Source organism: Mastigoproctus giganteus, chromosome 1 (genome assembly GCF_048544385.1).
Source record: "Mastigoproctus giganteus isolate SK-2022 chromosome 1, ASM4854438v1, whole genome shotgun sequence".
Lineage (NCBI taxonomy): Eukaryota > Metazoa > Arthropoda > Arachnida > Uropygi > Thelyphonidae > Mastigoproctus > Mastigoproctus giganteus.
The window spans coordinates 258,260,005-258,282,514 of record NC_143575.1 but is presented as its reverse complement, the minus strand read 5'-3'; the positions used below and the strand labels follow the sequence as shown (position 1 = coordinate 258,282,514).

The 22,510-nt window shown below is 37.0% G+C and overlaps 1 protein-coding gene across 1 annotated transcript; it reads left to right on the top strand.

Annotated features, from left to right (window-relative positions):
• Positions 1–1,765: 1,765 nt before the first annotated feature.
• LOC150091820 (heparan-sulfate 6-O-sulfotransferase 2-like) lies at positions 1,766–17,612 on the top strand. Its single transcript, XM_090369869.1, has 3 exons — positions 1,766–1,862; positions 9,238–9,763; positions 16,964–17,612. Exons 1-3 carry the CDS (start codon positions 1,766–1,768, stop codon positions 17,610–17,612), a joined length of 1,272 nt encoding a protein of 423 aa, XP_090225995.1.
• Positions 17,613–22,510: the final 4,898 nt, after the last annotated feature.

The window sequence follows — 22,510 nt, the reverse complement described above, 5'->3', positions numbered from 1 at the left end:
TTACAACAACGTTTACCTTTGCATTATGATCTTTCTCAAAATTAAAAATAATTCAAATCAGCCTTCGATTCATATTGACAGATTCAATACTCTCATTATTAGTGATGGTATAATTTGAAACGAAGATTGATAGTAAAGCCGATCCTGGTACGTTTCAATGAGACAAAAGATGGAAAAGTAAATTTTATTTAATTTTTAAAATGTTTCATTGGTTTTTATTTCTTGTTAATTTTACAGCTAAATATAGCTGTAAAATCCCAGCAATGAATATTTTTATTTTTTTATTGTTGTTACTTTTATATAAACTCCATTTCAAAATAAAAGAATCAAAACATTTCCTTTGTGTTTATTATACCATAAAATATCTTATATAAAGTGAAATAGCGGCTCAGTAGAACCACTTGCTAGGGGCTGTTTACCCTATGCTCTTCTCTGCATGGGACTTAGCATTAGTAGAGGCATACGATGCAAGAAAGCATGCTTATACAGCATCAGCCAAGAAAAAAAAAAAAAAAAAAACCTTCCTATTTCACCCATCCATTCGTTCCAAACGTTTGTCTAGTTCTGCCTTGCATTTATTTAAGCTGTCCACTTCTACAACGACAGATGGAAGTTTGTTCCAGAAATCAAGCACCCTATGGCTAAAGGAAATTTTTTAGCATATCCATTCTACAACTGTCTTTCTTCAATTTGAATTTATGTCCCCTCAGCCGATTACTCAACGCAAGAGGAAGAATCCCATCAGCATTGAGCATGCTCTAACCATTCAAGGCCTTATACACCTCAATCAGATCACCTCGCAGGTTCCTAGTCTCCAGACACTGTAATTTACATAACTTCAGCCTTTCTTCGTAAGAGTAACCCTTTGTTTCATTCGCCAATCTTGTTGCCCTTCTCTGTAATCGTTCCAGCAGCTCTACATTCATCCTAAAATGGGACCTCCAGCTTTGTGTACAGTACTCAAGGTGTGACCTGACCATTACCTTAAACAAGGGGATAATCATCACCTTAAACCTGTTAAAACAAACTCCTGTATATCACTGAAAAGACACCATGAGCTATTTTTGCAGACCGTCTACCCTGATCAGAGAACTTCATATCTGACTGCACAATTACTCCCAGGTCCTTTTCATTCTCTACCACCCTCAGTGTAGTATCACACAGTTAATACGTTACTCTGGGGTTACTGCTACTCATATGCAGTACTTTACGTTTGTCAATATTAAACTTCAGTCCACCTGCTCAACTTTTCTAGATCCTGTGCAGTAGCCTACTGTCATTAATATCACGAACAGCTCTGCCAAGCTTCGTATCGTCTGCAAACGTAGACATTAAACCTGATATACGTTCATCAATATCACGAAAAAGTACACAAAACAACAATGGACACAACACTGAACCCTGGGGGTACCCAACTAATAACATTAGTCCACGAAGAGCCATGTTCATTGATTACCACTTTCTGTCTTCTCCCACCCAACCATACCTTTATCCATAGTAGCAATTTTTCCCCAGTGCCACACTGCTCTGATATTTACAGCAGTCTTCCATGTGCAACAGTATCAAAAGCCTTTCTAAGATCCAAGTATGACATCAGAATTATTCTTTGCATCCAGTTTCGTTTTGACCACATCACAGTATTCAATCAAATTGTCATACAAGACTTCCCTTAACAAACCCATGCTCTGTCTGAACTAGAATTGAAGTCTTGTCTAGATGATCCTGCAGTGCTTCTTTGACCAGTGCCTCCATTAAGTTCGCCAGAATGGATACCTCCATTGTAATCGGCCCACCTTTCGCCCGGATAAGGGCGGTCACACGGCGAGACATTGAGTCCACTAGTTCACGAAAGAGTTCCACAGGTAATTCCATCCATGCTTGCTGCACCGCTGCACATAATTCCGTCGCATTCCTGGGTGGGTCTGCAAGGGTAGCACAGTGGTATTGTCAGCTTCCTCTCCACAGCGGCTGGAAAAGTCTCTGGTTCGAATCCCGTCGATGGCGTGAGGAATTTTAACGGGCTTCTTTCACTCCGTGGGTGAGTTAGTCGGTCTGAAGTCTATATCAAGGTTTTTCCCCCAGAAACTGCGGTTTTTTCTTCCAGCAAAACAAGCAAATCGACCAGAGAACATACACAATTTACAGACATAATATATAAACGGGTATATTAACTGTATAATATCGCTATAGATTCACCATAGTTTACCCATAAATTTACTGTATATATGCTGTGTAAAAGACATCGTTTTAATTGTATTAGTTACAATTAAAACGATGGATAAACTATGGTTGCATTACCAGGGTACCTGCTCACCCACCTATGATAGGCCAACAGCTTTGAAACGGTGCCATCTGGGTGGTGGTATCTACTGAGAATAAATAACAGTAGTCTTCTCTATTAGAGAAGCGTTACCTATTCAAACTAGTGCAATACCTTGTATCTCACTGTGAAGGCACCCACTATATGAGATACAATTAAAACGATGCCTTTTACACTACATACGTAGTTTAAAAATATGGGTAAACTATGGTGTATCTACACCGATATTATATAGTTCATTTTCTTGAAACCTATATATAATTATGCCTTGTGTATTTCATCTTTAAATAAATGGGTATATGTAATCATTTAAAGGAGACACCAATATAATAATAATTCCTGGTTGGAGGAACCAAAGCTCGAACGGACCTTTCCACAGCATCCCAAAGATGCTCCACAGGGTTCATGTGCGGTGAACGGGGAGGCCATTCCATGGTAGAAAAATCTGTGTGGAATGTTCTTCGAACCATGTTCTAGTCATCACGTCTCTTCGCGGAGGTGCGTTTTCAAAGTCAGTTAACTCCTGACGTTTATCCATACTGACATCGAATTACCGTCTACGTGAATGCGGTGTACCTATATACCTGCCAAGCGGTAGGTTCCTCCACTAGCGAGAGGGATGACAACGTCGCGTTAATCAGGAGCCAAGTATCCCATGAATTCTGTCCTTTCAGTGTATGTTCCTAATAATATCCTGAATGTATACATGAATTAAATTCAGTTTTAAAGGCTTTTGTAAAATAGCTTTATTTTACCTCTTGGACTTATCTTAATAAGTAATCTTCGTAACGCTAATACTTTGCCACGGCCTGTATAAGTAAAGCTTCCTCCCTCCCCAACGGAGAAGGCTGCGTCGCTGCCCCCTGTGGTGTGCAGGTGACGCAGCGCGAGTGAAACAGTATCGCCCCGTCATGTGCCGCCCGCTAGCGGAGAGTGGTCATCTTTCCCCAGGCAGCGTGCTGACGCATGTTTACAAAAACGAGAGATTGAGATGTGACACTCTGCAGAGAGAAAAGTTGCCCCTGTAAGTCATACTACTGATGCCGACTGAATCACGTATCAGCGGAATGTTTGGTAGTGGGGAGACTAAAAAGGGGAGAGGTGAATGTCACATAAACTTCTCCATGCAGCCCTGCACGAATATGCAAGCCCCTTCATAAATATCGTCCCTGGGTGAGTCAGGTCCTAAAAGTGTCAAGCAAAAACCCTTTTTGCCTGGCCGTCCAAATGAACACCTGCATCTGCGAGGGAAAAGCAGAAAGGGGACAAACTTATATATAGAGATTGAGAACAAAGGAGAAGTTGTCTGTCGAGGAGTCGAGGGAGTGGTCCAGTTAGTTGGTGAGAAAGTTGTCCAGTTGCCGTGGTCCAGTGGTCGTAGTCGAGTTGATTCAAGATCAGTAAGAAGAAAGAAGGCAGAGAGCGGTATTACCCCGAGTAGAAGTGAGATAAGATGATACCAAAGATGATGAAGTCCTCGCTCCGACGTGGCTCGGAACTTTGCGGTAAGTTCACCCCATTTTAATCAATAGAATTGTATATGATAGTATGTCATATTATATCCACCTTTCTTCTCAATAAAGTAAGCTTTAAGATGTGTTTTGATGTGATGGTAACAGTAAAGTAACATTGTCCGGTGATACTATATTGCTTTTATATTACTACCTCGGCTACTTACTTAACACGAAGATAGGAGAACATCTATGTCATCATTTAAAGGAAAGGAATCGTTGTTCGCCTGACTACATGAAGATACACAGACTTAATGTACCAACCAAATTTCCCTTAAACAAACTTAACAATTTATCTTAATACTAGATACTATGATATTGAGTTTATTGTACGTTTATATGTAACGTTGTTATATAATGTTGTTGTTTAATAAACCATGTTTGTTTGCTAACTTTGCCTCATGACATTCTCTGGTTACACACGGACCACGGAATCCAAGTTAAGAAAGAACCTTTATTTGCGGCCACTCTAGAGGCTCTGTTAATTCAATAGAGAATCAGGGTGGAGAACACAACGCCCTCCGATGTTGCCAATTTTATTCCACGAATACGATTGAAGAACACGTGAGGTTTATGTCCTAATTCAAACTGGTAGACGAGCACATTAAAACCCGACTCTCTGGACATTCATTTTAGTGTTGAGCATGCTTGAAAGTTGTATGGATATTGGTGAAAGTTACACAGCATGCCCGCGCTATAACGGAGAGAAAAGGCGGCGTTACACTTTGTTAAATTTAAAAAGGCAACTTAAGTCGGCTAAATATGAGTTATGAACAGAAGCATGTATTTAAAGTGCAGCCCAAAATCAGAATATGATTTTTGACATAGAATTATGCACGGATTTATTTTGCTTGATTTGAGAACAAAAGAAAAAAAGAAAATAAATATATATTTTTGTTCAAATATTGATGCAGACGATACATTATATCTGCATAGATTTAGGTGTGCGTTAAGCTCCAAATCAACTAAGGCCATGAGCCAACGGTATATTATTATTATTATTATTATTATTATTATTGTGCAATTGTAGAGAGAAATAGAGTGGGCCAGTAAATTAGAGTGTCTTATAATGGGGGCTTTTAATTTCCCAGATATTGACTGGAATTTGTGGGTTGGTCACTCACACCCTAGCAAGGCTTTTGTGGATTTATTGGATGATTGTTTTCTACAGCAGCATGTTCGGGAGGCAACTAGAAGGAGTAATTCTCTTGATCTGATTATCAGTAGTGATTCTTCATGCATTCAGAATCTGCAGATAATGGATCCACTAGGTGGCAGTGATCACAGTGTGCTGAAGTGGGATTTACTCAAAGAGGTAACTACCATCAGGGGTAAAGGGAAGGGTTTTTGCTTTCGTAAAGGTGACTACGGTGGTCTGAGACAGCATTCAAATTCTATAGGGTGGAACCAACTGATGTTGTTACCAACAGCAAATTCAAAATGGGAAGCATTCAAAGAATTAATCTTGGCGGTTACTAGGCTCTCGTAATCAAGGCAGATTACGAGAAATCATTGGCAAAGGATGCAAAGAAAAACAGCAAAGAGTTCTTTACTTATGTAAACTCTAGAAGGAAGGGGATGAATCAGATTGGTCCACTTCATATCGATGATTCAACTGTTGATGATCCTTCTAAAGTAGCTAACAAACTGAATGAATATTTTGCATCGACATTCACACATGAGGAGTTATTCAGGGAGGGGAATGCCAGAGGTGTATTCAACTCTGGCAGTAAGCTAGATAATCTTGTAATAATTGAGAGTAAAGTGGAGGAGAAATTGTTGAAGATAAACACAAGAAAGGCACCTGGGGTGGATGGAATCTATCCAGTAATATTAAAGGAGGCGGCAAAGGAAGTAAGCAAACTCCTAGCCATAATTATGAGAGCTTCCCTGGATTCAGTGGAGGTACCCATGGACTGGAGATGTGTAAATGTGACCCCAATCCACAAAGGAGGATCAAAGGGAGGCACAGGTAAATACAGACCTATTAGTTTAACTTCTGTTCCAGGAAAATTAATGGAGGCACTGGTTAAAGAAGCATTGCAGGATCATCTAGACAAGAATTCAGTTATAGCTCGGACACAGCATGGGTTTCTTAAGGGGAAGCCTTGTCTGACTAATTGAATTGGATACTATGATGTAGTCACAAAGGAACTCAATGCAAAGAATAACTTTGATATCATATATTTGGATCTCAGAAAAGCCTTTGATACTGTTACACACGGAAAACTGCTGCTCAAGTTGGAGGAGTGTGCCTTTGGAGGCAAATTGCTGCTCTGGATAAAGGGATGGTTGAGTGGAAGAAGATAGAGAGTGGTAATCAATGGACACTGCTCTTCGTGGACTGATGTTATTAGTGGAATCCTTAGAGTTCAGTGTTGGGTCCATTATTGTTTTCTGTATTTATAAATGATATTGATGATGGTATATTAGGCTTAATATCCAAGTTTGCAGGCCATACGAAGGTTGGCAGCGTTGTTAATGACACTAATGACAGTACACTGCTGCAACAGGATCTAGAAAAGTTTACCAGATGGGCTGAGAGGTGGCAAATGTAGTTTAACATTGACAAATGTAAAGCACTACATATGGGAAGCAGTTATCCCAGAGTAACGTATCAACTGTCCGGTACTACACTGACAGTAGTAGAGAATGAAAAGGACCTGGGGGTAATTGTGCAGGCAGATATGAAGTTTTCTGAGCAGTGCAGACGGTCTGCAAGGGTAGCTCATGGTGTCTTGTCAATGATATACAGGAATTTTTCTAACAGGGATAAGGCAATGGTCAGGCCACACCTTGAGTACTGTATACAGGTCTGGAGGCCTCATTTCAAGAAGGATGTAGAGGTGCTGGAACGAGTACAGAGAAGGGCGACAAGATTAGTGAATGGAACAAAGGGTTGCTCTTACAAAGAAAGGCTTAAGTTTTGAAAATTACAGTGTCTAGGCACTAGGCATCTGCGATGTGATCTGATAGAGGTGTATAAAAGCTTGAATGGTTTAAGCATGCTCAATGCTGATGGGATTCTTCCTCTTGCTCAGAATAATCACCTGAGGGCATAAATTCAAATTGAGGAAAGACGGTTGTAGATAGATGTGTAAGTTTGTCTTTAGTGAGCGGGTGGTTGATTGCTGGAACAAATTTCCATCTGTGTTGTAGAAGTTGATAGCTTAAATAGATTCAAGGCAGAACTTGACAAACATTTGGAGCGAGTGGATGGGTGAAATAAGGGTGTTTTTTTTGGCTGATGCTATATAAGCTTCCTTTCTTGCATCATGTGCCTTTGCTAATTATGTCTGTAATTGTTTGTATTCATCTGTCGATTTGCTATTTCCTGACAGAAACATCCGAATTTCCGGGAAACAAATGCCATGCTCCTCTCCTCTGAGACCCACAAACTTCACTATGTTATGAAAAAGCCTATGGAAACTGCTCGATCATGGTTTGGATTTGAACCCGGGCCTTTTCGACCTGGGAGGGAAAACCACGGAACTGAGTTAATCTGTATTGGAAAGAGCAGAAACATTTTTGAACTTTCTTCTCGCTATGACTGAGGTTATAAGCCCCTATCAAGGTTTCTTGATAATTTTTTTCTCTCTCAAACTATAATAAATTGTTCTTAGATAGGATTGTTTTCTCTTCAGTTGGATGAGAATTCGAAGATGCACATATGCGTTCAAGAAGCAGCGAATGTGTTAAATGGGATTGAACTGGAGAGATAATAATGACAATCAGAATTTCTAAGACCGTATCCCTTTATATAATACCTATGTATCTAACAGTTTAAGTTTAGGATTTTGTTTTTTCAGGAAATTGGAGTCGTTTGCAATTGAAAATAGCAACTAAATTTCTGAATATTATCCTTTTAAGGCATAGTAGCTTTCGACGAGCTGAATTGGTTAACGTTGTGTAATTAAAGTAATTAAATATTATGAAAATTATAATATATACAGTACTAAGCTATAGAGTATTTTTGGCAACCGCCTCATGCTACGTGGTAGAATAACTAATGTATAGGTTAGTGCAATAGCATCAGTTTAATTCGTAGCGATCTAACGAAATAGTTAAATTGGCATCGTTTTAATTATATCTCATATTGTGAATATCTGCACAACGAGTTTCCATGGTATTGTACTACTTCAAATAATTACCACTCACCAGTGGAGAAGACTGGTGTTACTTATTCTCGGTGGATACCACCACCCAGACGGCACTGTTTCGAAGCTTGTTGGTTTCTCATCAGTGGGTGGGCAAGTACCTTGGTGTTACAATAGTGACAACCCAGTTATGAAGTATAACTCCACAATATGAGAGAAGCCTGATGAATCCTGATAGAGCATTTTAGAGTTAGAGCCTCATGCTACGTGGAAGAATAACTAACGTATAGGTTAGTGCAATAGCATCAGTTTAATTTGTAGCCATCTACCGATGCCAATTTAACTACTTTGGTAGATGGGTACGATTTAAACTGATGCTATTGCACCAACCTATACTTTAATATATACTAAGTAAATTACATTGAATATAACACTGTTTTAATTATATACATTAAGAACGTGGAATTAATTCCTCAGTGGTGCACAATGTTTTTTTATCAGTCTCATAATTAAGTCTCAAATTAATTAATAATTTTATTTAGTGTTATAATTCTTAAATTAGTTTTACGTACTGTAATTACATATCACTTCACCTTAAATTTTCTTTTTAATTTCTTTACTTATAAATTATTTTTTTGATTTTAATTTAATTTTATGACTCTTTTATTGTAAGCACTGTGAAACTAATAATTAAGGGGAGATAACGCCACTGTTGTATCCTTCTTGTAAATTTTATACCTCTTTTTTAGGAAACCTGGTAACAATTTCTGTAAACCCACAAACCACAGAGAAGTGTGTTACTACTCTGTGTCGAAAATCTCACACTTAATGGGGAAAGCGAAAGAAGAAGAAGAAGAAGATAGTAATAGTTTTTGGAGAACGGACTTACTACTGTTCATAACTCGGAAATTTTGTTTCGGCTGGTGCAGCATAAGCCTCAGGCTTCCTTGCACCATATGGCTAATAATAATAATAATAATAATAATACCCTGAATTTGGAGGGGGGAAGGGAATTATTATATCAAATAAACGAGATTCTTCTATTACTGTTAGAGGGCGCGATGTCAAGCTTCTTAGAGAAGTTAAACAAATGTTGGGTTACTGGAGATCAATATGCTTAAGTTCTGGTGCAGTTTGGGGATTGTTATGGTGGGTGATTTCGTTTTGCAAAATATTTGCACGGTGCTGTGGTGTAAATCATTTTTAAGTATCTACTTATAATTAGTGCATTTTGGTTTTTGTGTAATGGACTGAATGAAAAAGAGCGTGAAGTACAGAATCCTCTTAATAATATGTGTACTTGTTACAGTTATCGGTTTAATCCTTGTGAGCTGGTTGTGCCCAGATAGAGTATGTGCTTTAAATGGCTGGGGCTATTCTCATTTTAGATACCAGAGTTGGTCGAAACTGAGTTTAAAACATGTTGTGGCCGATAATATGGGAAGACCGTTAACATTTTTGTCACATCCGCTTATTAAATCAAAACCGGATTTAGATGAAGCTCGTACTAAACTCATTTTCGATGATTTAACAAAGGAAGAATTTAATTTTGATATCAAAGGATCGGATGTCATAGTGTTTCTTCATGTTCAGAAGACGGGTGGAACTGCCTTTGGCCGACACCTAGTAAAGGATCTTGACCTGGAGCAACCATGCCAGTGCAAAAAAGGAAGAAAAAAGTGCCGGTGCTATAGACCAGATTCGGAGGATAGATTTTGGCTATTTAGTAGATATTCTACAGGTTGGAAATGTGGTTTACACGCGGATTGGACCGAACTCACAAGCTGCGTGGATAATGCTATGGATCAGACTGAAAGAGGATCTTCTCAAAGAAGGTAATAGTTTTTTTAATTGCATCCCTGCATCAATAAAATGCACTTAATTTTTGACCTTTAGGTTAAAAAAGTCGGCAAATTCGTATCGAGGAGGACATTACTTACTGAGTTTTAGTTTTGTTTGCATGATTTTAGAATGGAAATACTTTTTTTTAATCTACATTGAACCTTCCTCGCTATTTGTTTGTAACCCTTAACTTGTAGATTATATCTCGTTCCTTCTAGTTCTTTTCCTATTTTAGATTGATTAAATGAGCCCATTCTAAAGTATTATAATCATTAAAACTTATTATAAATAATAAATGTATTAATATATATATATGTAGATGTACTTTCCCAAAATTTCAGTTAAATAATAAATATGTTTTATGTATTTTTAATAATAATAATAAAAAGCTTTCAGCCATCACACAACTTTTTGGAACTCTACCTTTATCATCCTCAGTCTTTCAATCATCCCTTGGTCTACCTGAGTTTCTTGGCCCTGAGCCCAACTTGCTCCAATTTGAACAATAACCACCCATGAAGGACCAAGTCTTAACTGAAGTTAAAAGTATATAACATCAGTTGTTTGCTGCATCCACCTGTTAATAGTATCATACTAATTTATAAAGTTAGGCAATTATTATTTTCCCTTTAATCCATGCTGTATTCCCCTTAGGATTCTGTTCCCATTGAAATGACCCTGTAATCCAGTCTCAACTAGAAAGTCCATAACTTTTGTCACCACAAAAATGAAACTTACAGATCTATAGCTGCCCATCTCCTCTTGCATACCACCTTTGTGAATTGGAGAGATGTTGGTATTTCCCCTGAATAATAATCTCATAATTAACCCTAATTTGCTACCTCATTTAGTATAACTGGGTATGTACAATCTGCGCTTAGAGCCTTGTTGGATTGTCAGAGATACTAAGACCAAAAGAGGTACTCTTTTGGCCTCAATAGCTTCTCCAACAATTCCTTTTCAGTAAACACAATATAATTTATTTTACAGTCACATTTTACAAGTTCAGAACTGGGGTGTCAGTGGCAGTAATGTAACATATATTTCATAGTATTCTGACTTACTTCCACTGACTCCCTCGTTTCTAAACTTATTTTTGGTTGTAAAGTTAGATGCAGAGTACTTGTTCCATTTATCAGTTAGATTATCTGTGGTTCTACCTTTCACCCTGTAAGGGACTGATGTGATAAGCCGACCGGGCTAGCTGGGTGGGTAAAGTGCCTGCCTGGCAACCCAAAGGTCGCGGGTTCGAATCCCGCCTCGGGCTTGGATCAGAGTAGTACAAAAACCTTGGGAGGTGTATTATGGCCACAGAAGCCGATGTGCCAACAACTAACAAAAAAAAAAAGAAAAAAAAGATGATTTAATTTGTTTTTCTTTGTTTTTGTATATGAATAGAACTCCCCATTCCTCATTCCTGGCCCTTTATGTCAAGGACTTCTCAACTCAATTCAAACCCTCATAATGTGGTCGTGTAACAAATTAACTTAGTACATGAGCAGGTATCTCTCGGTGATCTGCAGTCATACCATGACCCTTTTCTGTCATCTTCCTCTTCCTTGTATAGTAATTCCCTAATGGTATTAATGTGTTTAACTCCAGGACAAATACTTTAAAAATTATCCATAATTCGTGTTCTGTACAAGTCTTTGCTCAGATCGTGTCAGTGAAATTATTCTTGCAGGAAAGGAATCCTTTATCCCACACTCCACTTTAAAATCTCATCCTTTATCTAAACCTTGGTTTTCCAATAAATGTGCTAAGGCTGTTCGAGAGAAGAATGTTGCATATATCGTAATTGGCTTGTTTCCATTTCTTCAGTTGCGTTTTCTACTTACGCTAAAGCTCACAACAATTGTAAAGCAGCTATTAATCATTCCAAACTAGAGTTTGAACAGGCTAAGAGTAGAAAACTTGCTTCTTGCCCTAATGGTAGCTGAGCATTCTGGTCTCTTGCCAAAGCTATTGCCTGCAACTTTTGCCTATCTCTGCTCCCTCCCACCTCTGTCCAAACCAGATGGTTCTGTTGTCACTTCAGCCAAGGATAAAGCTGACCGCTAGCATCCCATTTCTCCTCCAACTTGTGTATTAATGATCTTGGTAAAACACATCCCACCATTCCCAACATGCTCCATTCAATGCCTCCTGTGGTCTTCCGTCAGAAGGATTTTGACAAATCTCAATGCTAAGAAAGCTCCAGGTCCTGATGGTATTTCTCCATTTGTTCTCAAAATCTGTGCTCCTGAACTTACTCCTGTTCTTTGCAACCTTTTTTCACTTTCTTATTCCAATGGTGTTTTTCCTTCTGCTTGGAAATTTGCTCATATCCAGCCAATTCCTAAAAAAGGGTGACAAATCCATCCTATCCAATTATCGTCCCATTGTAATTACTTCTACTGTTTCTAAAGTAATGGAGAAATCAATTAACCGCCAACTCTTAAACTACTTAGAAACCTTCCGTCTGATCAATGATCACCAGTATGGATTCATTCAGTGTCGATCCCCTTGCGATATTCTGGCTTATGTTATCCATTTATGGACAAATTCAATGGAAAAGTTTGGCGAAACACAAGCAGTTGCTCTTGACATCTCAGAGGCTTTCGATCGTGTTTTGCATAAAGGTCTTCTAAACAAGCTTCTATCTTGTGGTTTGCCAACTGTTTTTTGTAATTGGTTATCCAGTTTTCTCTCTGATCGCTCACTGAGGGTGATGGTAGATGGCTCTCTGTCTTCTAACTTCTCCACTAATGCTGGTGTCCCCCAAGGTTCAGTTCTTTCCCCCACCCCCACTCTTTTCCTCTTGTATATTAATGACATTCGTCCATTGACTGGAAATCCTATCCATAGTTTTGCCAATGATAGTACATTACATTCCACTTTCTATTTTGAGAAACCTTGCCCTGCTCAATCAGCTTCAACTTTTCGAAAATCTGCTACCAATTCCTTAAATGCCGATCTCCAGGTAATTCTCCAGTGGGGCAAAAACAACTTAGTTGATTTTAGTCTTTCTGAAACTGAGTCTTGTCTTATATCTCACAAAAAAGGATTCTTCTGCTCCTATGCTTATCTTTGGTGACACTCCGATTTCTAGGCAAAATGATATATCTCTTTTGGGGATTACCCTGACTTCTAATCTCTCTTGGCACAAGCACATTACAAATATTGCTTCCTCTGCATCTAAAAAACTTGGTTTTCTCTTTTTTAGCTTTTCTTCCAAACAGCTGTTCACTCTGTACAAATCGTAAATCCACCCTACCATGGAATATTGTTCCCATATTTGGGGTGGTGCCCCCCCAAACTTCTCTCAGTCTTCTTGATTTCGTTCAGAAAGGACAGTTAGGTTAATTAATGATTCATTTCTAACAGAGTCTCTCCACTCGCTTTCTCATAGACACACTGTTTCTGCTGCATGCCTCTTCTACAGATATTTCTATGGGTACTGTTCTTCTGAATTGGCCTGTATAGTATAATTCCCGCTCTCTCTTTCAAAACAGTCCGAACATGTGCCGCCATGAGCCAATATCCATTTACTTCAAACTCACAGAACCAACTTTTCATCTTTCTCGTTTATTCATTTAACTGCTATTTTCTGGAACAACCTTCCTTGATACGTATTTCCTGAAAATTTAGTCTCCAGAAGTTCAAGTCGAATGTCAACAAATATCTTCTTTCGTCTTCTCAACCTCCAACCCAAGCACAGTACTAAGTACTATAGGTTCTAATACCTCTCGTGTTTGGGGTTTACATAAAAAAAAAAAAAATAAAAATAAAATTTTCATAAACATATAACCTACCTACGAATTACGTGCCTTCAGAAGTTAAACATCCTTCGTGCAGTATCCTCAACATCTTGGGGTGCTGAATTTATATCATGCTCTAATCTGGTCACGATTAGATTATGGAGCTATAGTATATGATTCAGCTAAAAACAGCATCTTACGATCTGTGAACACCATGCAACACGCTACTCTTCAATCCACACTAGGTGCCTATAAAACCTCACCAGTTCAAAGCTTGTATGTGGAAGCACACGAACTGTCTCTGTATATTAGAAGGCAAAGCCTACTCTCCCAATATGCTGGCAAAATAAAACAGCTTTATCTCATCCTTGTTGGATATACCTAAACCAACCACTTTGGCAAAGACAATATGAATCCAAGCCTAATGAACCCAGGCCTGCTGGGATACGCCTCTAAGAAATAATACAGAAATGGGAAATTGATCTCAACAAAATTGAGGAAAGTTCAAATACAGTATGCATTTACCTCCATGGGAGAGACATGTGGACATTGATCTATACTTTTCTCAGTGGTCAAAAAACATCATATCCTCCTTTAACATCCAACAGCTACATGCCAACCATACTTAGGAACACACTGGGAAACTCGTAATCTATACGAATGGCTCTAAGTCACATTCTCATGTAGGTGCAGCAGCTGTATTCCCTTCGTATGTTGTTTTAAAATCTCTTCTACTTGAGTACATCATACTTACTGCAGAATTATATGCCATCCAACTTGCATTAAGTGAAATATATCAACAGTCATCACTTTCTGCCCTAATATATTCTGACTTGCTCAGTGCTATATCAGCCGTACAGGGTAAACGTCATTCTCGTCATCCTGTCCTACTAGAAATTGACTCTCTAATCAACCTCTGTCAAAAAAAAAACAATCTTAAAATAACTCTCTGCTAGATCCCAGGACACTCTGGAATAAAAGGCAATGAAAAATCAGATAATGTAGCAAAGTCAGCTTCTGAACTGCCGAACAATACAAAGATAGTTCCATACTCTGATTTTAGACCAATTATTATTAGGGCATGTGAAGATGAATGGGCCCAGATATAGAGAAATCAAATGAACAATAAACTGCAGGAAATAAAACCAAATCCACAAACATGGGACTCAAGCATCAGAAAAAGTTGCAGTAATCCTTGCTACACTAAGAATTGGCCACACCCGTCTTACACATTATCATTTACTAGCTAATAAAAATCCCCCTCTCTGTTTTAAATGCCAAGTTCAGCTTACAGTAAAACATCCTTTTGGTATGCCCACGCTTCAGAAATTCCAGATTCCTTTGCTTCCAGAGTTTATGCAATAATCAGAATCCACCTACCCTTCAACAGATAGATATTAGCAACTCTGCAAATCTAGATGAACTGTTTAATTTTATTCGGCGAATCCAATTTGACAAACAAATCTGAAAAAAAATTGATTTATAAAAAAAAAAAAAAAACCTGGAAAGACATCTTGGCCTTTGATGCCCTTGTGTCTTAAACCCTTAAACAACAACAACTACTCTTGCACTTTAAGAACAGGTTGTAGAGTAATCCTCTATTTACTATGCAAGATACTTTATACGAGTTCATCAGTAAATGACAAGATCTTTCCATTCTAACTTAAATTGTCAAAGTTTAAGTGCTCACAGTGATAATCTCACTGATGCAGTCACACAACAATCCAATTTACTTCTACTTTTTGAAAAGTGACTAAATAACAAAGAAGTAAGCATACTTAACTTCGATTGTGTCATTCAATTCAAATGAGAAGATCAACAAGCTTGTGGTTTAGCAGTTTATCATAAGAGAGAAAATCATACTCGTGTTGTTACTTCTCATATGGAAGTGATTTATTGACAAACTGTTGGCAAATCCATGAGTGTTAGACCTGTTTGAGACATTTGTGCAGCCGAATGCCTTCTTCTCGATGGTCAAACAATATTGTAGGTAGTCATTTACATTTCACCTAACCAAAAGATCAAACACATCATTAAATTCATCTATTTTGTTTTACTTTCTTACACGATTGAAGGAGCTGCATTGATACAACAATTTTCTCACAAGAAATGCGACCGAATACCAACGATACTTAGTGGAGATTTTAATGTTAATTTTTCAGATACTTAATCCAAACCTTTGACTGATTTCTTAGAAGATAAATTTGGCCTAATGTTAAATACTTCTAGATCTGTATTGACAACTAATCATGGAACTATAATTGATTCTGTGTTTCAAAGACATTTACACTCTACGACCACAAGTGTATGTATCGTATTTTAGCTATCACAAACCCATTGTAAGTAAATTACCTATTGAACATGTATTGCAACCTCAAATTCATGAAACTGTTGAAAAAAAATAAATCCTTTAAAATGTTAAACATGTTTGGATTATTTTCATACTAAACCCCTTTAACCTCCTCCAAGCCAAGGATGTTTTCACATAAAATAAAGCATCTTTCATGCTTACAGGGTACACATGCTCTTATTTTTTTATATCTGAAGGGGTCCATAGATCTCAATAGTTTGGGAATTGCTGTGTTAGGAAATGCTGCAATACCAAGGCAATTGTGAAGGCAAAGATTGTTCTGCTGTGAGATTAAGGCCATTGTATTAACAGAGCAGTTTAAATCAACTGGCTGTAAAGCAACTATGTTACTGTTTGACCATTTGGACAGAGCTTGTGATGTAATGTGCAGAATATGGACCTGGAAAGAGAACAGTCCCAGAAAACTAGGGATGGCTGGTAATCCTATTTACCATTAATTTTTTAAAGACAGATATAATATATTGCCAGTAACAACTCCCAAGCTTACGCTCGTGTGTTTTATGTCCATACAAGTACATGTTTGCAGGGTAATTTGCATGTCGTGTGTGTGTGTGCGTGCTGAGAAACCCTACTTCCTCTGTCTGAGATCAGCTAACTAGTCTCAGCTGTAGAGGATTTTAGAAAATTCCTTCAATCATTGACTAGAATTGAACCCAGATCTCATCAAACGAGCAGCAGTGTATTATGCATGACCAAGCTGCCAAAGTACATTGGCTGTATGCCAATCTGGCATACAGCCAATTAGATTAGTTCTTTAAGTTTTCTTTTACTTTAAGTGATTTTTACTGTTTAAGTGATTATAACTAAGCTTAAATGCAAAATAACATAATTTGTAACTAGGGTTGTGGCGATACAAAACAATGATCTCATCACTTGAAGCAAAACTTTTGCACCCCCACTGTCTGATCCTTTTTATGTATGTGAAATATGAATTTGCAAGGTGTTGCTTCATTGCTTCGTATCATCGCAGCCTTAAATGATTGACTTTTGTAAATAATGAAGTCCTCAGCTAATAAAGAATAAACTGTTTCAATTTAAGCACCTGTTGACTAATTAAAATATATAAAATTCTACATTTATAGGTACTTCTATATCACATTATTAAGAGAACCAGTATCTCGATTTTTGAGTGAATTTCGCCATGTGCAGAGGGGTGCCACTTGGAAAACTTCGAGGCACATGTGTAAAGGTCGCCCACCAACATTGCAGGAGCTCCCTCCTTGCTTTGATGGCGAAGACTGGAAAGATGTAACTTTAGAAGATTTCATGAGTTGTAGTTCCAATCTGGCAATTAATCGCCAGACTCGAATGCTAGCCAATTTAACCCTAGTAGGATGTTATAACACTTCTGCTATGCCTAAGGAGAAAAGAGATGCAATTATGTTAGCTAGTGCCAAACAAAACTTACAAAAGATGACCTTTTTTGGATTGTGTGAATATCAGAAAATATCTCAATATCTTTTTGAGAATACTTTCCATTTACATTTCTTGCGACCATTCCAGCAATTAAATGAAACACATAGCAGTCTGACAAGAAGCACAATAAATGCAAGAGATCTGACAAAAATCCAACAGTTAAATCACTTAGATATGGAGTTATATAGTTTTGCTAAAGACTTGTTGCTATACAGATTTGATATTCTGAAAAAATCTGATCCTAATTTTCACGAGCATTTTAATAACATGGGAAAGAGAAAGAGTAAAACAGATAATGATATGAAAAATTCTTGATAATTCAGTGTCTATTTGTAGACAGCAGTAATACATAAAATTAGTATAATTTCTTTAATAGGATAAAAACCGTACTCAATACTCTTTAGATGTGTTTGAATAGAATATGTACTTTCTTTGCCTCTTTATTTAGTGTTTGAGATTTTGTAAATATCTTTTTAGCTTTTGCTACTTTGATATAGTAATTACAGAATATTATGTTATACAGTATTTATGTTATATTCTCCTTGTATCTCTATATTTAGTTTTAATACTAACTAAGAAATCAGTATTATCAGAAGTGGTTTAGCAAAGGCATGAAGTGAGTCAGTCCTTAAAATAATTTTTAATGCTGTGGTTATTATAGCATAAGAATTTTGTAATATTTAACTGTTTTAGAAATTTTGTTATCGTTGCAATGGATTGTCAAGAGGTATTAATTACTTGATGTGGAGTAAGAATAGGAATAACTTGCCTTTAAAAATAGTAATAACTCGTGATATTTTTTTTAACTGCAGATTAAAATATTGTCACTATTAATTTGAATACTTAGTTGCAAAATAGCTTTAATATATTCACTCACCTGAGAGAATCCAGTATTAAAGGAAGCCAGACTACTTAAATTGGGGAGAATTAACATAGTTTGTGAATGACATACATGCATACTGATTACACTCGTTGGCAAAAAAAAAAAAAAAATCTTTTTTTTTTTTTTGCTCCCTGTAAATTCAGGGTGATCCTTGTAGATTTTATGTTGCTGAATTCAAATATGACAACCATATTACTGTAAGGGAGAAGGAATTAAAGTCAATTTTCTGGTAAAACAGATTTTATATATTTTAAGAAAATGTTATCTGATAGCAAAACACTTATTTTGTTATTTTTGTCTTTTATAATTGTCCATTGGTGTCTTCCGTACGAGATTTCAACAGTAGTCTGCCAACATTTTTGGACCCCATTTTCCCTGGTATTTTTTTCCCATTTGAGAAAATCTTGGCAAACCTTTCACCATGTTCATTGGAGACCACTTCCAAGTTTTCAGAAAAAGTCTAAACGGGAATGTAGGAAATGAAGCTTTAATGACAGGTCTTGGTTTTTGGTCATTAACCTACGATATTTGAAAAATGAGGGTGATAAGAACTTTTTAAGCACATATCTGAGTTTTTGAACATATTTCCTACAAGAATCTGTCAAAATTATTTCAGGGGGGAAATTGATGCCAACTAGCATTATAGATCAGTGCGATTGTTAACCCAGTGGTGGTGATGGCGGCACTCCCATTTGTTGCAAAGATGATGGTGGGACATCTGACAGATACCCATTTTCTTTTTAATATATATATATATATTTTTTTTTTTTTTTTTTTTTTGCTCGAGTAATACCAATATTTTATCTTTTCTTAATGGATTGCAATACTTAAAATTTTAAAGTTTTAAAAAATAATAATTTTTAAAACACAATGTGTTTTATATATTTTATTTTCAAAATACCAAAAAATTTAATTTTGCTAAAAATTACAAAAAATGTATTAGACGTAGAATAGATACATCAATGTTGTAGTCTGTTCCATTTTCCAATTTAAAAGACCCTTAAGTGGATGAAATTTCTAACTGTGCATATATTTATGTTTACTAGTTATATAAATGCTACTAAAAAAATTAAAAACCATGTATGTTTGATACTATTATTTACTTCAAGCTTATTCCAAAATTTATTTCAAATATGGCACCCTGCAGAGCATGCAAAATTTGAAACCATGTATATTGCTTTCCACAAAGTAGGGGCCATTTTGAGAGAACCTTGGGTTTCGTGTTATAGTCCTTATGCTGTGAAACCAATAAATCTTTCAAAAATAACTAGAATAAGATATTAGATGTTTATAGATTTTGGTGGGAGAGGAAAAACAAATAAATTGAAACTTTAAACAAGCACAGCATTGGTGCTTGTTCAGTACCATGCCATTTTTCAAGCAAAACCTGAATAGTTACAAAAATGGGGAGAACTTGACAGGTTCTCATATCCAATATATATACACTGAGTGATCACTGAATTATGACCACCTACCTAATACTTTGTAGGTCCTCCTTTTGCCCTCAGTACAGCATCTATCCGACGTGGCATTGATTCAACAAGATGTCGGAAGCTTTTGGGAGGTATGGCCAACCAAGCTGTCTGTAATGTGGTCAGCAGTGCAGATATGGAGGTGATTGATGTATCCAGATGCCTGATACGCCTTTCCATGGTGTCCCACAAGTACTCTATGGGATTGATATCGGGGGAGTTCGGAGGCCAATCGATATGTTGGAAGTCAGAATTGTGTTCCTCAAATCATTCCTGCACAACAAATACACATTGGCTCAGCACATTGTCATCTTGGAAGACACCATCGCCATTCGGGAAAAAGTGTAACATAGCTGGGTGTACCCAGTCAGCAAGCAGTTGATGATAGTGGAGACCCGTGATATGTTGTTCCACATGCATCCAAGTTTCTGCCAGTGAAACATGCCCCACACCATACAACTGCCTTCTCCGGCCTGCACTTTTGATACTGTGCTTGATGGATCAAGAGCCTCATGTTGTTGATGCCAAATCTGTACATGACCATCCACGATGTGGAGTAAATAACATGACTCATCTGACCAGCACACCTTCTTCCGGTCTTCTAATGTCCAACTTGCATGATCTTTGCACCAGGCAAGTCTTTTATGCCAATGAACCTTGGTTAAGAGAGGATGCCGTAAGGGTCGTCTGCTGGTATAGCCCATGTGTGCGATGCATGGTCATGCCAGATATTGTTCAGGGTTGGCCCATGTTTTATTGAGTAGTCAACTCTTCAACAGTACTGTGCTGGTTTGCCTGTACGAATCGTCGGACCTGGCGCTCACCTCTAACATCAACCTTTCGCTGACCTTTGCAGTTTCGCCATGTCGTTGTTTGACCATTTTTATGCCAGTCCTGGTACACTAACTATGGTGGCTCTCGAATACTCCACCAGTTCAGCTGTTTGGGAAATCGAGGCACCAGATCATCGAGCCCCCACAATCTGTCCTTTATCAAAGTCCGATAAATTCTTCCTTTTACGCATCACGCTCGGAATTTTACTACCTACTGAACTACTGACATCTTATCTATGCTACATAGGTTGACTAACTCCACAATTCTTGTACCTCATGTGGTCAACGGGTCACATTCAGTTTTCATAGGGGTCGTCATAATTTAGTGATCACTTGGTGTGTGTGTGTGTGTGTGTGTAACCATAGGAAAATTACTACGGTAAAAGTTTGACTGTATTTAGGAAATTACAAAAAATTTCAGGATTTTAAATCATTGAATAACAGTTAATGTGGGAACATTATTTTTGAAGGCTACCTATGAGGTGCTCTTCCACCACTGCTGGCTTAATCATTCTGATGAAAAGTTTTTAAATATGTTTGAAACATTAGTGCATATAATGTTTCTTTCTAATTTAATATCTAAATATTTTTGTCACTAGTCATTGGAGGGTTTAAAGAAAAGTAAGGAAGCATATAAGGAAAAAAAAAAAAAAAACCTCTCCATAAAACCAAAGAATATAAGGCAGTAAAGTAAAGAATTATTAACTGTTTCAGCAGCAGGTTTTTCTAATGTGGTTGGATCCCCTGCAGTGAATTTTCAATAGTGAAAGCTCTGTGCAGTTAGTTTTTTTGGAATTTTGAAATTTTATAAGAAAACTTTGTTTTAGAATTGTACGGGATTTGGTTTTATCAAATTCTGGATCTGCATCCTGCAGAAATTTTTCAATTTTGGCTTTTGTAATCCAGTAGGTATAACAATTTGCACATAATATACTCATTGTTTGAAGTGACCTTCAAAACTTACATTTGAAGGTCATAACTTACCCTCCAAACATAATGTGAATTGTATACGTACTCCCCAGAGTCTAAAATGTGAAAAATGTAGCTCTATGTATATATTGCTGAAAGGGTTAAAAAAATATACATTGAAAATCGAACAGTCAAATCACTTTCAACTGATACATATTGACAAAGGTGGTTTTTCCCCTCATAGCTCTTTCCTCTTGTGATGCAAGCTTATCTAGAATGCACACAGTTTACAGGCATGGTATAATGATATATTGTGGCTTTTAGTCACTTTAGCATTAATCTTATGCAATCCAACCCAGCCTCAAATGAGTGAGGTATTGAAGGCTCTTTTTTTCAATTAAATATTAGTTAAACTACACAAGGAATTTTATTTTTTTTTTACAATCAATGAAACATTTATTAATTGCATCAGTTCTTTATTTAGAAAGCTTATCTTTCTTTCAACCATGTGCATTGAATTTGTGGATTCAGTAATATTAGTAATATTAGAATGCTGTAGTGTTCTGTATTCACTGTTTTTCTATGTAATTTAACAATCCATAACTCAAAAGTCACATTTCTATTTCTAGTTGTATGGTTGTAATTTTGCTATGCTGTGCCATATTTCAAATTTGAGCAATATGTAGAATATACCATTAAGTAGAGAACTCATTAAATTGTTAATAGCTCCATAAAAAATGCTTGGAAATATTTGGAAAACACACATGAGCATAAGAATATTTTATACTGTAAATAGATCCAACTTGTAAAAGAAGCTGAAATTGTCTATCATCAATATCCAGACACACCCGGACATGACTCGAAATTCTAGAAAACTTGTAATATTAGCCATGTTTTGTTGCAGTATCTAAGAAATGTTGTCAGTTGGAGCCTGATGTCATGCAGCTTATTTCTGTATACTTTTGGTAGCACTTCGCAAGAAAGTTTAGGACCTTGGTAACCACAATGTTTTATAGGTCATTCTGCAGGTTTTACTGAAACCATTTTGTCCATGTGTATAGCTGAATATTGGCAGCAGGCATGTTTGTTCTTATGAGTTGGATCTATTTCACTGAG

Excerpts from the sequence above, each read along its gene's own strand:
- LOC150091820 (XM_090369869.1), top strand. The coding sequence starts at position 1,766 with ATGGATACCTCCATTGTAATCGGCCCACCTTTCGCCCGGATAAGGGCG. Across the intron at positions 1,863-9,237 it reads TTCACGAAAGAGTTCCACAG|TTATCGGTTTAATCCTTGTG; the intron begins GTAATTCCATCC and ends TACTTGTTACAG. Across the intron at positions 9,764-16,963 it reads AGAGGATCTTCTCAAAGAAG|GTACTTCTATATCACATTAT; the intron begins GTAATAGTTTTT and ends CTACATTTATAG.